Source organism: Chamaea fasciata, unplaced genomic scaffold (genome assembly GCF_029207755.1).
Source record: "Chamaea fasciata isolate MVZ Bird 193981 ecotype frontalis unplaced genomic scaffold, bChaFas1.0.hap1 SCAF_4, whole genome shotgun sequence".
NCBI lineage: Eukaryota > Metazoa > Chordata > Aves > Passeriformes > Sylviidae > Chamaea > Chamaea fasciata.
This window is the reverse complement of record NW_027094089.1, coordinates 5,873,046-5,888,942: the sequence shown is the minus strand read 5'-3', so window position 1 is coordinate 5,888,942 and position 15,897 is coordinate 5,873,046. Positions and strand designations below refer to the sequence as shown.

Here is a 15,897-nt window from a genome sequence, read left to right as displayed (position 1 = left end):
ACCACTCAGAACACACAAGCTCCAATGCCATTTTTGAGGTGTGCTTATAAGTCCTCAAAACACAAAAGATACACTTCCTTATCCAACTGAAATACTGTAAGAAAAAGAGTAAGTCAGGCAACTGTTGAAAAGCATCAGCTTTTGAGCAAGAAGAAGAAAATATTTCTACATTGCCTAGCATTCATTAGTGAGACATACTATGATGCAAAAACAACAGCTCCTCTTTTGCAGGCATTACAACAGTGGATCAAAATTAACCACAAGCAGGCGACATACGGTGTTTCACAGATATGCTTTAAAATACTTCACTTCTACACACAGGACTATTTTCTTCACGTGAATGATGAAAGATAAGCAGCACATGCTTTGAAATAAAGGTAGAATCTTAAAAATTCTCCATGTTTTCCCTCAACCAATTTACATCAGCAGACAAGATTTGCAAACAGCAGCATTTGTTTATTCCATGACCACCCTAGCAACATTTTGTCTTGCAAATACTACTCAAAATTGAGTCTGAGCATAACTCCACTCTGTTTAATATGACTAGCAGTCCTGTTGCCACACCCCCATGAAACTACTCACAGAAATCAGACAGCAGGAGCAGACCATTGAATGGGATGAAGTAAAAAGGACAAATCACTACACACTCCTGTATGCTCCTCCATGCAAGGTTAAACTTAGGCACTCAGTCATCATGAGGCAAACAAAGCCATAAAACCACTGACAAGCTCAGGACTTTAAGGCGAGATAGACTGAAAGATGAAGAATACCATTTTATTAGGTCACTCAAGTTTATCTACGTTTTTTCCTCTGTTAGTCACTATCATCCTTCCATCCTGCCAACACATAAAACCAACCTGCTCTGCACTCCAATGACTGAACATCACTCCAGTGATGTTGCCACCTTAAAACTACTGTAACTCTGGGATACAGAACCCTGCTTGCTCTGTAGCAGCTATTAGCAGAACAAATACTTGGACACACCTTTGCAAACTCACTGCCAACATCAGTATTTCCAAAATTTCTAGCATAAACAGATAAGCAAAGCCATAGTTGTAGCTGGAAAACTGACAGTTTACCCAGCTAGTCTCATAAATTTGCAAAGCAAATGACCTGGCAATAATTTGTCTCCCCTGGTGGCTGCAATTACTTTGTCCCTAATAAAAAGTCATCTAGCAACAGAAATACTTTGAGTTAATAACATCAAGCTTAGCTTATTGATTTATTATTTTCAAACTGATCCACAAGTTTTACAGATAGACCTAATGAACAAAATTTTTTCCTAACAGGCATACATCTTAGAGAAGCCACTCTTATCATGAATGCAGAGATAAAAAGAACACCTACCAGACAACTAGGTGTTATTACGGCTAGCCAGTATACTCATACTTGCTTTAGATTAATACTATGCACCTAATTTCAGCATGCTAAACCCATGGCTCAGGAAAAATTTGCGAAATTATCAAGTATCTCCAAGTGGTAAGTTATCCTATGCTAAAATAATGAAGTATATAACTGCAGACAAAAACATTGGACGACCTGATGGAAAACAGGTAGTTTGACTAACACTTCAAACACACAAATCATTCCTATTAAATATGCAACACTTGAGGCATCAAACCAACTGTTAGCACTGATTTACAGAAACCAAAAAAAACACCTTAGGATAGTTCAGTCAAAAATTTTAAAAATACTTTTAAATCAGAAAGACAAACTGCTCCCATTTACAAGGCACACATTCCCACCACCCTTTTAAACACTTTACAACAGCAGAAAACATTCTAGGTAATTCATACATGGATCATTCCTTCCATATAATTTCAAAGACATGAGATTTCTCCAACATCAGTACTTTCAGGAGGCAAAGCAAAGCCTAGAAGTGAATGGAGTGCCTGCCATCCAAGTTATAATCCGCTGAATGAGAGTGGCTGTAGAGTTCTCCTACAATCCAAGGCGGGTACAAGCACTGTACAAACCCCCTCCCACACTACAGAAGAGGGCTGCCCTCCCAGCAGCTGCCACTTCATGAAAATGATGCATACCAAAAAAACCCCCAAAATAAACACTTTAAAGCAATTACTTAAATGACTGTGTAACTGAACTCAGCAGCTGGAGACACAAAGCAAGTAGCAAATGATATATCCCTCACTTGCAAAAGTCCTGAACTATATTCTTACAAGCAAGCTCCACATCACACTTAGCAACCAAACTTGGGCAGCAGCATCACATTCCTGGAGGCCAGTCAGCAAGTAAATAAATATAGTAGAAATAACAAAAGGAAGAGAGGACTACCAACAACCCCTTTGCAGACCAGGCTTCAAGTATTAAGCACACTTTCTACCATTGATTTCATACAACACATCATCTAATTCACTGAATATGAATAATACTATCTCAGCTATTTAGGGCTACTCAGACCTGTTCTCAGGAGTTTTTCTGTAAAACTATTTAGATTGACTTAAAGTCATGTTTTTTGCACAAGAAACAGAAGAAAGTAAGAGGAAGACTCGCCAGGACAAGCTGGGCAATTTAATTCAACAGTAATACTGCAGTATTTCATACAATTCGCTGAAAACGGTTTGTGTAGCACTGCACAGATTTAAATAGATCCAAAAAATATACTAATGGTATGAAAATAAAAGGGAATTAATTGCCTGTACTTCAGAGGATAAACTCTGGAGCTGAAATACTGTAATTCTTACACTCTGATACTTAAGGGAAGAAAAGTATTCTAGAGAAAACAGTCACTGGAATTAAAAAACACAGCTTGGAATGCCCCAACAGAGAAATATTAAATCAAATTATGTTTTTACCCTACCACAAAGCAAAGCTTTTTTTATCCCAACACTCAAAATTTTCCTCTCTTTTGTTCCGTGTACATTCAATTTACCTCCCCCTAGCTCCAAGCATACAGGATTTATGATGATGTTGCTCTAAGGAACTGGAGAAGCACTAGATGCCAATAAAGATTGCAGATCAAATGAAAGATTACTCCTAAGCATTGTGTCAATATAGATAAATAAATCTGCTCACTTCTTTTATTTGTACTGTTACCTCAACCAATCCCACTACAATAATCAAGACAAGCAAAGGCTCAGGAAATAGATCCGAAAACAAAAGGCTTCTTACACATCTTCCAGCCAAACTTGTATGGATACAAATGCACCACACCTACAGACCTTTTGAGACTTCTTAATGTACTCACAAAAAGTTGAAGCTCAGGAAATGAACAAGCAGGAAGGAGTTGAAGGAATCCAAACACAACTACCAAAATCGGAACAGCAATACATGTACAGGCATCTCTATTCAAATCACACAGGAAGGACATCGGGAGAAAACACCACCAGCCAGAAGAAAGTAACACGTGGGCAAAAATCGCCAGTGAGGACCTACGCTGGGACAGAAGCTAACTCCGTGCCACCCACCAACGGGAGACCAGAAAGAGTCGAGACCCAGACCCACGGCCGGACCAAGCTTTGCGACCACACGCAACAGCGAATGGACATCCCCGCGGCAGCAAGTGCATGAAGGGGCAGAGACGAGCCCCGCCCGACCCCGGACAGCCCTACATACGGCGGGAGAGAGCCCCGGCAGCCCACCACCGCACTGGCGGCCGCTTTTGTTCTCCACCGAGACCGGCAGAGACCCACCGCCTGGGCCCGCACCGGGTCGCTTCCAAGAGCTCATCCCAGGGAGACCCCACTACCTCTTTTCGGCCTGGGGAAGCTCTCGTGCAGGTGAAAGATGACTTTCTCCACAAAGTGCTGAATGTTGCTATGCTCAGGCCCTCTGACAAACACCATCCAGTCGTGGGTGAAGCCTTCCACGGTGGGTTTCTTCCTGACCTGGGCTCGGTGTCCCAGCTCCAGCTTCACCTGGACGGCACACTGCGGGGGAAGAGGCGGGGAGCGGCCGATGAGTGCCCCAACAAGCGGAGATGGGGCTGTCGGCCGGGGGGGAACCGGACCCATAGCGGGCAGCACGGGAACACATGGACACAGCCGTACCATAAACACGGCAGAAAGGATTTGAAGGGGGGGAGAGTTGGCAAAACCAGCATGGCACCGCAGCAACAACAAAAAAACGGCCCCACAGGCGACAGCGTAGGACAGCTCTCGATGTCACCGGGAGAGCGCGGGGAGGCGACCCGGGGCCCGCTGTCAGGGACGCTCCGTCCTGCCCTCGCCGCCTCCGCGCTCGCCGCCCGCGCTGCGGCGGCAGGACCACGGCTCCAAGTGCGTGCGTGCGCGTGCCGCGCCGCCGCCGGGAGCAACAGGAGAGAGGGAAAGCCGCATGCGAAGAGAAATGCCTGGTCACGCCAGCCCCTTCCCTACGGCGCCGGGCAGCGCGGGGCGGAGGGCCACAGGAGACCCACGCTACTCACTCACCGAGCCGGCCATGCCTGGGGCGCCGGTTCCGCCGGGGCGCTCGCTGCCGTCCCCCACCCCCACCGCGCAGCCCTAATTCATGAGGACGTGGAGGAGATGGCGGGCGCGCAGAGAAGCGGCGGGCAGGCGGCAGGCATCCTGTTTTGCTGCTCCGGCCGGCTGCGACGGCGGCTGCCGGGTCCGGGTCCGGGTCCGGGTCCGGCTCGCGGCTCCCCCCGCTCCCACTCCCCGCCCACGGCTGCCCCAGCGCTCGCCTCGACCCCGCCGGCCAGCGCAGCGCATGCGCACTGCGTGCCTGACTGACACCGAGAGAGGGACACAGCAGTAAGTGCCGGGGGGCAGCACCCACGCGGCGCGACAGCCAATGGTGTGCAAGCTCCTCCGCGCGGCCCCGCCCCCGCCCCGCCGCCCTTAAAGTAACAGACTGCGGCCCGGCCGGCGCCCGCGGTGGTGCCACGCGCCAGGCCTGCTGCTGGCCGCGGATTGCGGTGCTGGGCTGGGTTCTGGCTACAGCTCCACCACAGCCACCAACATACATCTCTGAAAAGCCCCCGATGGACCCCCTAGCAAAAAACAAAGAGAGGAGGACAGCAAGGGAATGCCCGGCTTGCACGGGGATGGCAGGTGATGATGAGCAGCAGGAAAGGAAATAAACCTGACAGCAGGCAGGAAAAAACAAACGGGATTCTTCAACACGTGTTTGTAGCGCCAGCTGCTATTACTACCTGTAGCGGGCCGAGAGTCTCCTAAAACACGGTTACTGCCTCAAGCATTTCCGTATCTCTTCCCTGCTGTGGGAGATAACGTGGGGAATCCTTCCACTGGAATATGCCACTGAGGAGATGCAGTGATTTGCTGTGAATGTCTAAATCACGGTGCTGACGTTCATGAGATGACTGTTTTCCAACAGCCATCAAATTGTCAAAAATTGCCAGTAGTAACTTTTGGCACGTTAAAAGCTCATTTAGTCCGTTCGATAATGATATTTTTGACAATGTTGCAATAGCAATGACAACCCAGTGACTGGACACAGCACAGAGAGCAGCAGCGTGCCTCACACAGATGGAACACCCTTCCTGAGCCTTCCAGGTGTCACCAAGAGATGGCGCGCCGAGTTCTCGAGCTAATATTCTCATTTAACCTCTCCAGAAGACCACGATTTCTATCTTCTCTTTTTTTCATTTCGGGAATGAGCGCACATTGTCCAAAGTTTAGCATGATTTACTGATTTCTTCGAGACTAATGAGCTGCATCTTCCTCTTCTTAAAGATGTTTTAAGCTCTAATTGATAAAATCAGTACTAAGAATTGAAAAAGATTAATACAATTTGTAACAATTCCACAAGCACAACGGGACTTGAAATGTATACGAATATCCATGTTTTAAAATTCTGACATGCATATCTGAAACATCACTTATTTTCTAATGACCTTGCATTAGGAAAGCTAGCAAATATAAGATCTCCTGCTGAGTCCCTAAATGCACCAAAGCTGATTCTGGCAAGTTTAAAACTTTGTTCTTGAGTAAGGACTATGCATGTGAGCAAGGGCAGAGAGGCTGGGCCACCACTAAGCCTAATGCAGTGTGCTTCCAGATGTCAGGACCCATCTGAGCAGAGAGTATCATCCTCCTAGTTTGGGATTCTACTGGATGTAATACAGCTGGGTCGTCCTCTGGAGTCCTTCTGTGCTGACTTCTTTCTTAAGTATTTGGACAATTATTTGTCCTCTTGACTTAAAATGAGACTGAATCACTACAAGGTGTTTTCCTTTAACGTATACCAGTGTCACAGTGGAAATGCTTCTATTACCTAACTTTATCCATTCTAAGTCTTTTTAGCTACTTAACTGAGAACACTCAGTTGAGTAATCATTACTGAGAAACATCTGCTGATTCAGGCTCAAATTTGGAAAATAAAAGGAAGTTGTTTACTGTTTGTCAGTTGTGAAGTAATGTTGATTTTTAAACAACAAAAAAAAAAAACCCAATGCAGCATTTGTATTCAAGCTTAAGGGGTTGGGATGCAATTACAGCTACGATTTAAAAATCTAAAAATTTTATGAATTCCAAATATAATCTTTGGGTGACAGGAGCAGAATCAAAGAATGATTTTGAGCTGTTAAGTGACAAATTGGTGCAACTATTGACTTCATTTTGGATTAACAGTTAAAATAAACAGTCTTTGATCTCGTTATAGCAGATGGATGTAATCATGTGCACATGAACGTGTAGAGACACTGGCTTAAAAGAACTACAAAGTTATAAAGGTGAAGGCAATTTTCTACAAGTGCTATCCAGTACTGCTTAAACAAGGTTTATCAGGGAATAATTACTCAGCTGCTGGAAAATAAGAGACATTTAAGTTATGTTCTTAGAGGTGTTTAACAACCTAAATATTCACATGATCAACTCCTGCAAAATGCTTGCACTTTTTATGCTGAAATAACTGATACAACTGTAGACTTCCTGGAAGGCACCAGTCCCTGTGTTCATATGTCTTCAGTCACACCTGCATTAGGCTGTGACACATGATGCATAGATCCCAGATCCCTGAGTTACGCAGAACACAAGTCAACATTTCTGCTCAGTATACAGCTAACTGTGTGTAGAGTGTAGACGTGTTAGTGCAGCATTACATCTGACCTAACAGGAGCTGCATTTCATAGCTGTACTGTTGGTGATTCCACACATGACTGAAAGGAATTGCTGCCTTTCTGTATTGTTTTCTTACACAAGGCAGATATGTCTTATGCCACAAAAAAGAAGACTTTCCCACCTCATTTGGATATATTGAGTTGTCTTCAATATTTCAGACACAGCTGTTTTTAATTTCTATTTGAAGTACAAATTTTGTGACCCAAGTCTGACTGACGCTTAAATGGGGGTTATTTTCAAATATTTTTAAAAAAGCAATGAACTGAAAAAGCTAGTATTATTACAGGCTATAAATAAACCACAGTGCCTTTTAAATGTATCATCAGTCTTAATTACTCTATATTTAAGAACTTTTCTTATGCAGACATTATAAAAATATCATAGCAAATCTTGATCCAAGCCAGATATTGATTACAGTGGACTGAACCAGAGTTTAGTTAAAGTTAAAAATGTTAAAATAAGCTGCAGCTGATCATACACATACAACAAGGAATATGTCTAAGTTTCTTTGTAATGCCACTCTGGCTGCCTGGACTTAATGGCAGAATACCGTGTCTGGATTGGCTTTCTTTGGTTAGCTACATAGGATGAATAAATGCCAAGCAACCTGAGCCAAATGTGTGCCTGTTTTGAGGTTTTATTGACTTGTCATTTTCTAATCACAAATCAAAGAGAAAATAAGCACTTTAGTTGGAAACATGTAAACCCCCTCACCAATAGAAAAGATCTGCAAGGGCTGCATGATTTAGAAAACAATATAAACAGTTTATTACTCACCACTGGTCAAATCAGAGGAATGTAGTGGTAACAACAGAAGATAAATTCAAAAAGGGATCTTGGCTATGCACAATATTACAGTATAAAAGGTAAAAAAAAAATAAAATTTAGTGGCCTCTAGGGACACATAAAGAATTTCATTGAGAGTGGAAAAGTCCTGTTGAAAGACCTACAAGGAAGTATTTAGGGGGTTATTTCCTCACAATAGCAGTGCCCCTAGAGTAAATGCTCCTGTTAGTCAAAGAAATAAGGTCAAATTCTGTACTTTGTTTACAGCTGTGTAATGACTAAGTTCAGAGAACTTGTTTCGTATTTCCCCAGCCATAGCCAGGATAGTCCGATCCCATGTGCAAGGGAGATGCTAGGGATTAACTTTACTGAAATCAGTGTCCCCAGTTTCTGGCCTGACAGGAAAGTCGCTCCATTAGCAATCAGCCAATCAATCAAGTATAAAGCAATTATGGGACCATCTTCACTCTGCATCAGGTTCTTGTGGTGGCAGCAACCTCGATTTGAATCCAAGTCATGGCACCAAAAACACTGTCATGGATTGACCCTGTCTGGATGCCAAACATCCACCAAAGTCTCTCTCTCACTCTCCTATGCAGCTGTACAGGGGAGAGAAAATACAACAAAGGGTACATGTTGAGATAGGGATAGAGAGAGACTACTCATGAAATACCATCAAGGGTGAAACAGGCTTGAATTAGAGATACTAACAATTTATTACTAACAAAATCAGAGCAGGATAATTAGAAGTAAAGTAAGATCTTAAAAACACCTTATTCCCACTCCTTCCTCCCAGCAGCCCATGGAGACGGAATGGGCATTACAGTCAATTCATTACATGTTGTTTCTCCCAGTGCATGGGGAGATGAGTCCTTCCCCTGTTCCAGGGTGGGGTCCCTCCCACAAGAGACAGTTCTCCATGAAATTCTCCAGTGTGAGTCCATCCCATGGGCAACAGTCCTCCACAAACTGCTGCAAGGTGGGTCATTCTTCCATGGGCTGCAGACCTTCAAGGACAGGCTGCTCCAGCGTGGGTCCCCCATGGAATCACAAGTCCTACAGGAAATCTGTTCCAGTGTGGGCTCCTCTCTCCCCAGGTCTGCAGGTCCCTGCCAGGAGCCTGCTCCAGCACAGGCTTCCCACAGGGTCACAGCCTCATCTCAGGGATCTACCTGCTCTGGACTGGGTTTCTTCCATAGGCTTCAGGTGGATCTCTGCATCCCTGTGATCCTCCATGGGCTGCAGCTGCTTCACCATGGTCTGCACCATGGGGTGCAGGGGAATCTCAGCTCCAGCAGCTGGAGCACCTCCTGTGCCTCCTTCCGTACTGACCTTGGTGTCTGCAGAGCTGTTCCTCTCACGTTTCTCATGTGGCTCTTCTCTGGCTGCAATTATATATGCACAACAACTTCTATTTTCATTCTTAATTCTGTTATCACAGAGGCATTACTACCATTTCTAATTGGCCTAATCTTGGCCAGTGGCATGTCCATCTTGGATCTGGCAGACTTTGGCTCTGCCAAATATGGAGGAAGCTCCCAGGAGCTTCTCACAAGAGCAATCCCTGTAGTCCCCCCTACCAAAAACCTGGCTGTGCAAACCCAATACACCACTATTAGTTATGTAAGTTGACCATTACCCAGTTCAGGAATTTATGCATAAGATGACCACCACGTCTTGGTCATAGAATACTTACGTTACTCTATAGGTTCATTACAAAAGTATCAGAAAGGTACAAGACTACACTATCCTCACACTTTTATTGTGAGAGCCATAAACCAGCCGAATCTACTTTATTCCCAGTATCACCAGAAAATGAGTGAGAATTGGAAATGGTTTAACATTACCTTGGCGAAAAACTCCTGGTGGAAAACACATTTTTAAATCAGTGATAAGTACTCAAATAGCCACTGGGTCTTGGCTGTCCTCATCTTTAATGAATTCAGGATTATGCCCTCACTGATTCAGAAAGTAGTTTTATCCCAACTTTATGGATGGCAAATTGAAATAAAGAGACTAACTAAATTATTTATCCAGGAAAAAACAGATAAGGCATAAAGGTTGAAAGTGGATAAACACAGTGATAAGAAAGTTTGGCCCTGAAAATATGTAGAAAAAAAAAAGAAGAAATAGAAACAAGCATGTAAGCAAAAGGGGTATCGGAGAACAGAGAAACTGAAATACACAGCTAGTTCAACAATCAATAAGAAATTATTTGACAGATGTGGCATTTGAGAGAACATTATAAAGTTTAAGGAATATTTTACATACATATTTACAGAACTCTGGCCTTTGGAGCTTCATAGGCACATTTCAGAAATCTAAACAGAAATCATATGAATCAGAAATAGCAACTTTCACATATGACAAAGTTGCAAAGCATGATTGCTCAACAGGTGTAAGTCAGCCAGATGTCCTTCCATATAAGCTCTGTGTGGTCCTCTGAACTCAATAGACTTCACTAGTAAGCAGGTTACACTCATTTAACCTCCTCCTAATGGTAGGAATCCCTCAATGAACAATGGATTTCATATCAGAATACTTTTCATCACCCTGTGACATCAATTCCTGACACTTTTACATATATTTACAATTTCTATTAAAAACTTCCCAGGTCTCAAAGATACAAATGCAAAGAGCATGTTACTCTGATTTACTGCAATTTCCACCTTTCAATGCTCTGCTGCCTCACCCATTCTCCATTTATCTGTTCCTCACATGGCATATTTTAAACTGACCAAAGCTATACATTTTATCTCCTTCAAACTGCACATACATACAAATGTGTGTGTGTGTAGAAAAGAAATCCTATACACACACACACGCACACACACACACACATATATATATATATATATATATATATACACACACACAAATATAGAGCAAAAGCAATGGTTTCCCATCTCATCTTTCATCAATGTTCTGCCCTTGCATCCCCACCTCAAGTAAATCCTTGAAAGACTAGGGTAAAAAGTTGCAATGATTCTTAGGAAAATGTATGCCAGGAGTCTTGCAAGTCTTTCAGGGGAGTTCTAGAAAGTAATACATTCTCCCCTCAGGCTCATTGTCTCCCAGCTAAGAAACCCCAGCTCCCTCAGGTGCTGCCTTTTGTCCTCCACACCCTCCAGCAGCTTTGTTCCCCTTCTCTGGATACATGCTCCAGCACAATGTCTGTTCTGCAGTGAAGGAGGGGCCCAAAACTGAACATAGGATTCAAGGTGCAGCCTCATCACTAAGGGGATGAACCTTTCCCTGGTCTTGCTAAAGTCACATTACAACTTGCAAACACACACTGGGTAAATCTAAACAAATTAATAGTCTTGTTAATGACAGCAACTGGAATACTCATCTATTTTTAATCACTCCTGAGCAGTCTTCCTGAAGTTTTGTGACATTAGCTAATGATCATTTAAAGAAAAGAAGTGGAGGCATTAAACAACCTAAATCACATCCTTAACTTTATTACTTGAATCCTCCCTAGGTTTTGCTATGCTACATCACGTAAGTAAAAGTAGAATGCAGTTTGTTATTTTGGAGTCTAGTGAGGTTCAGTTTCTATTACTCACCCTTGGCTGTCCAAAGTGTATCTCATTCATTGTTGCCCAGAGAATATGAAGATGAACCACCTACAAAGTTAGATCTGGATTGTGCAAAGGAACATCAGTTACATCTGCCTGCAGTTTACCTGAAGTGTTCATCACCTGCTCACACTAGTGATGTTTGGCTCCATTGCATCTTTTCAAAGTTACATTATGCAGCACTAGAATGATCCATTTGTACCCCTGTGACCATTGTGGCAATAAGGCTTCAGTTGTGTACTGTTTCAGAAGTATTTCCACCTTGTGTGGGACATAAATTTGTTACAGTGTATTTCAGAACAAGGGGGTGACTTTTTTTCTAATATTGTAGGTGCTGACACTGATTTAGTAAAATCAGATCTAGTTGTACATAGTATGAAACCCATCTCTGGCGAGGTCCTAATTTGAGTGTTATCACTCCACTAGCTATTCATTTTCATTCAGGCACATATAAATTGAAGGGCTTTGTAGGATCCATGAGCCTGAGAGTGAGAACTGATATCAAAAATGCTTCTGCCTCTTCAAAAACTCTCTGCCACTCGATACAATCAATGGGAAACTGAAACGGTCCAACGGTGCTAGCAATTAGTCTTTGCCAGAAATATGCCCCAAGCTTTCTACATTACCCTTCAGTAGAGCAAGTGTTGTACAGGCAGTCAAAAAGTGACACGGGCCTTGCTTGCACTAATACAAAGGGAATTTTTATCTATGAACTCCTACAGGATGAAGTCCAGTATGGCATTTCAAGCCTAATCTTGTGAGCTGCAGAGTTCTCCCTGGTGAGAGTTAAGCAATTACCACTCTTATTAATCTCAATAGCCTGTGAGGATACAAATCAGGGACTTTTTTCTCATTTCTGCCTTCACACTGGATTTGCATCGAAGTCCATGGAAGCTCTGCAGGGTAGAGCGACAGCCCTTTACAGCTGACTACTTTTTGGAGCAAAAGCAGCTGCATTTGAAAGTAGAATGCCTTCTTAGTTATAACAGCTAAAGACATAGCTAACTAGGTGTCTTGGTTTGGGAAGACAGGTATCTGCCAGGTAAAATTACAATCAGAGGCTCTTAGGCAAAGATTTGGGAAATAGGAATAGCAGTTCTTTACTAGTATGTAATACAAAGCAAACAAACACAAAAAAGCTTCCCCCCCACCACCAAACAACTACAGCATTAATGACAAACGACAACAGTACCAAGAACCTTGAGGGCTTTGTTTCACAAAACCCAGGGCAGTTTGGTTTCGGTGTCCCTGCAGGATCCTCAGAGCACCAAGCAGAAACAGTGCAAAAGTCCCGGGCTGGTAGCTGGGATGGCAGGGTGTCCCGGCAGGCAGGGGCAGGATGTCCCGGCAGCGCAGGGGGTGCAGGGTCACACTGTAGCAAGACGAGCAGCGCCGAAGAAAACCGAAGGAGAGTCAGAGCCTGGACCCGCTCCCCGCGGGTAGCCGGGAAAACTCCGGATTCAGGCCGAACCGGTGATAGTAGATTTCCCAGGACTGTATCCCTTTGGCCACAGTGAAACTCTTCTAGCCAGCAACAGCCGTTCTCCCCTCGGCGTGCTTTGCGGCGGCTGAGATCCTCGAGGAGCGGCAGACACGCGTCTCCCCGAACGCCGGAAAAAAAGAAAAGCACGCAGCTGCCTCAAGCTTTGTCTTTTACCTGCTTATCTCCCCCTTCCACCTTTGTCCACCTCTTTGTTTCAGTTAAGTACTCTCAAGTATCCAACACTTGGTCTCCTTGGTAACTTGTGGGGAAAAAATTCTTTAGAGAAAGAAGGAACAAACCTAACCCCCAACACTAGGCAGATCCATTTGCTAAAAGTATTTCATTATTAGGCTTAAGAGATTTAAAATAAATATATTTCAATAGTGGCAGACTTTGCTGCTATTGATTTCAGCAATATATTCTTAACTGGAACTTTCGTTATTTCTCTGCTTCATGATTAAAGCTAGAATTGCTTTCTGGTTTGGATAAAATTCCATGTAAGAAATGAGATATGCAGATTAGGCCATTATCAGTGCTATTACTGTATGATTTTCATTTGCATAGTAACCTTCACTGGGAGACCTCACAGCACATTATAAATGCTGCCAAGAGAACCTTCTGGCATTTCTTGGAGAGCATTACCATGCATCACCCCTCATGGGATTAGATTGCCCCATAATAGAACAACTTAGAATATCTTAGAAAAAGTGCAACTGGAGACAGGGACGCCTGTGTAGTTTTCTCCTGGCAGAAAATTCACAAGCCAGAGAATAGGGCAGTTTTCACAGATTTGCTGACCTTTTCAAGGACTCTTGTCACACAAACTGGAGGGTGGTAATTCTATTTGTCAGCCCAATACAAGTTAGCAGAATTCTATTTTTACTATTTTCTGTGTAACAGATAGGCCACATTAAGACCAGCAGTAAATTGTGCTGGAGATGCTTCCCAAACGTGTCAAATTTCTTTCAAAAGGGAAAACTGATTTCAAAAATACGCTAGGGAAAGCTTTTTTCAGCATAATCTGCAGTTGATATGAACTGCTCTGAATCAAACCCAGTTATGACTTTGACATTGATGCTACCATCAGAAATACCCCCAAGTGTTTCTCCTACTTTAATGGAAGACCCTGAAGGTTGGGGACATCACTTCAGGCCACTACAGAAAACATATCTCGGTTTCACAGCCAGGCTCTATAAGTTGAAAGGCAATCAAAAGCACAATCTGTAAATTTAGGTATGTCCGTTAAGAGATATCTTCTGCTTTTTTGCTCCTTCTGAGATATCAGCATAGAAAAATATGTTATTTAAACAGATTGAGACCACAGGACTGTAAATGGTTTCATGAAGACAAGATGGATTCCTTTTGTCTCAAGCCACAATTCAGCCTCTGGGGCTACCAAGGGCCCTTTGTGAGAGTGTTTATGTTACACGCATTGTTCATGCCTCAATGTCCTTAGACCACCTGCATGAAACTCAGGGCTTAGAACCAGTGCTAGCAATTACACACCACAGTCACGTAATCCAGAGAATGGATGTGATATTCCTGATACTTTCACATCAAGCATGAAACTCTGGTGAGCTGCTTGTCAAAGCAAGATGCTTCACAGTATCATCACTCTGTCTGCACCAAAATAAATTATTATGTGCTCCTTTAATCTCTGGAGATCTCATTGCAGTTTGCATCAAATTGAAAGCCATTTTGGCTAATGCTCATTTGGGCAGTAGCAGACTTGGCACTGTACTTGGAACTAATGCTCCCATGTCTAGGGCACAACATGGAGCTAATACACAGCTGGAGAAGTTTTCCTGGATGGCATGCTACTGAGATACACTTCACCTGTAAGGCAAGTTCTGCAACCTGGCAATTATAAAAGGAAAAGTGCTGTACAGGCAGTCAAAAAATGCCACAGGCCTTGCTTGCACTAATACAAAGGGAGTTTTTATCTATGAACTCCTACAGGATGAAGTCCAGTATGGCATTTCAAGCCTAATCTTGTGAGCTGCAGAGTTCTCCCTGGTGAGAATTAAGCAATTACCACTCTTATTAATCTCAATAGCCTGTGAGGATACAAATCAGGGACTTTTTTCTCATTTCTGCCTTCTCACTGGATTTGCATTGAAGTCCTTGGAAGCTCTGCACGGTTGGAGTGACGGCCCTTCATAGCTGACCACGAATCACAAAATGTCAACAAACCAACTTGTCAATAGCAAGATGTCCTTAGATGAAGCACAAAGCATGGAACGGGCTAAGGAGACTGAACACTGCCTTTGGATTCACGTCATCACCTATGGTCACCTAGAGATGGACTGAAATACATCGTTACGAAAGTTCCTACAGGTCCTTTTTCCTCATCCTATGATACTTCAGCAGCAGGCAGACATCTTGGCCAGTGTACTGAGCCAAAAAGCCGTGTCACAAATACTTGTATGTGCTGCTTGAAAACAGTTGCAGCAGAGATGTCATGGATAAAGCAAGCAGTCCACATATTCTCTGGGATCTGACTGATCTTCCCTTTATATTGTATATAGGCAGCTCAAGAGGATACAGTAAGTCACTTCTGGGCTTTTGGTGCCTCTTGGAAGTGGCAGTGCACCAATTCAACGCAGGCAGTGGCAGGGCTCTTTGAATACCATAAACTACCTACAGCATTAGCTGGTGAAACTGAAAACAATATATCCCTGATCTTTTTAAATTAAAAAAAAAAAAAAAGAAAGAAAAAAAAAATAAAAAATACTAGACAGACTCATACATATTTACTTTTGTTTCTTTTGTCAGCATTCCACTACTTCCAGCTCAAACCAACCCAGAGAAGACAACCTTGAGAAAGAATAATCTAACCTTAGAGAATAACCTAACCGTTTTCAAATTCCTTTTAAAATATTTGTAAATTTTTCTGAAGATATTTTCACTGAGAGCCATTCTTACGTTATACATGCCTCGCAGAAGTTGTGTGTTGCTTTGATGCTAGGGGACAAAAATGCTGTTCTGTATTAAACTAACAATC

The 15,897-nt window shown here is 43.2% G+C and overlaps 1 protein-coding gene across 3 annotated transcripts in view; it reads right to left on the bottom strand.

Moving 5' to 3' along the window:
• The window catches only part of MLLT3 (MLLT3 super elongation complex subunit), a 141,530-nt gene extending 136,888 nt beyond the window's left edge, over nucleotides 1-4,642 (bottom strand). For all 3 annotated transcript variants that reach the window (XM_066180787.1, XM_066180788.1, XM_066180789.1), the window contains exons 1-2: nucleotides 4,389-4,642; nucleotides 3,707-3,887 (exon numbers count right to left, since the gene is read on the bottom strand). In XM_066180787.1, the coding sequence (XP_066036884.1) occupies nucleotides 3,707-3,887; nucleotides 4,389-4,400 (193 nt within the window). In that variant the 5' untranslated portion in view covers nucleotides 4,401-4,642. The remainder of the gene's footprint in view (nucleotides 1-3,706; nucleotides 3,888-4,388) is intronic.
• Nucleotides 4,643-15,897: the final 11,255 nt, after the last annotated feature.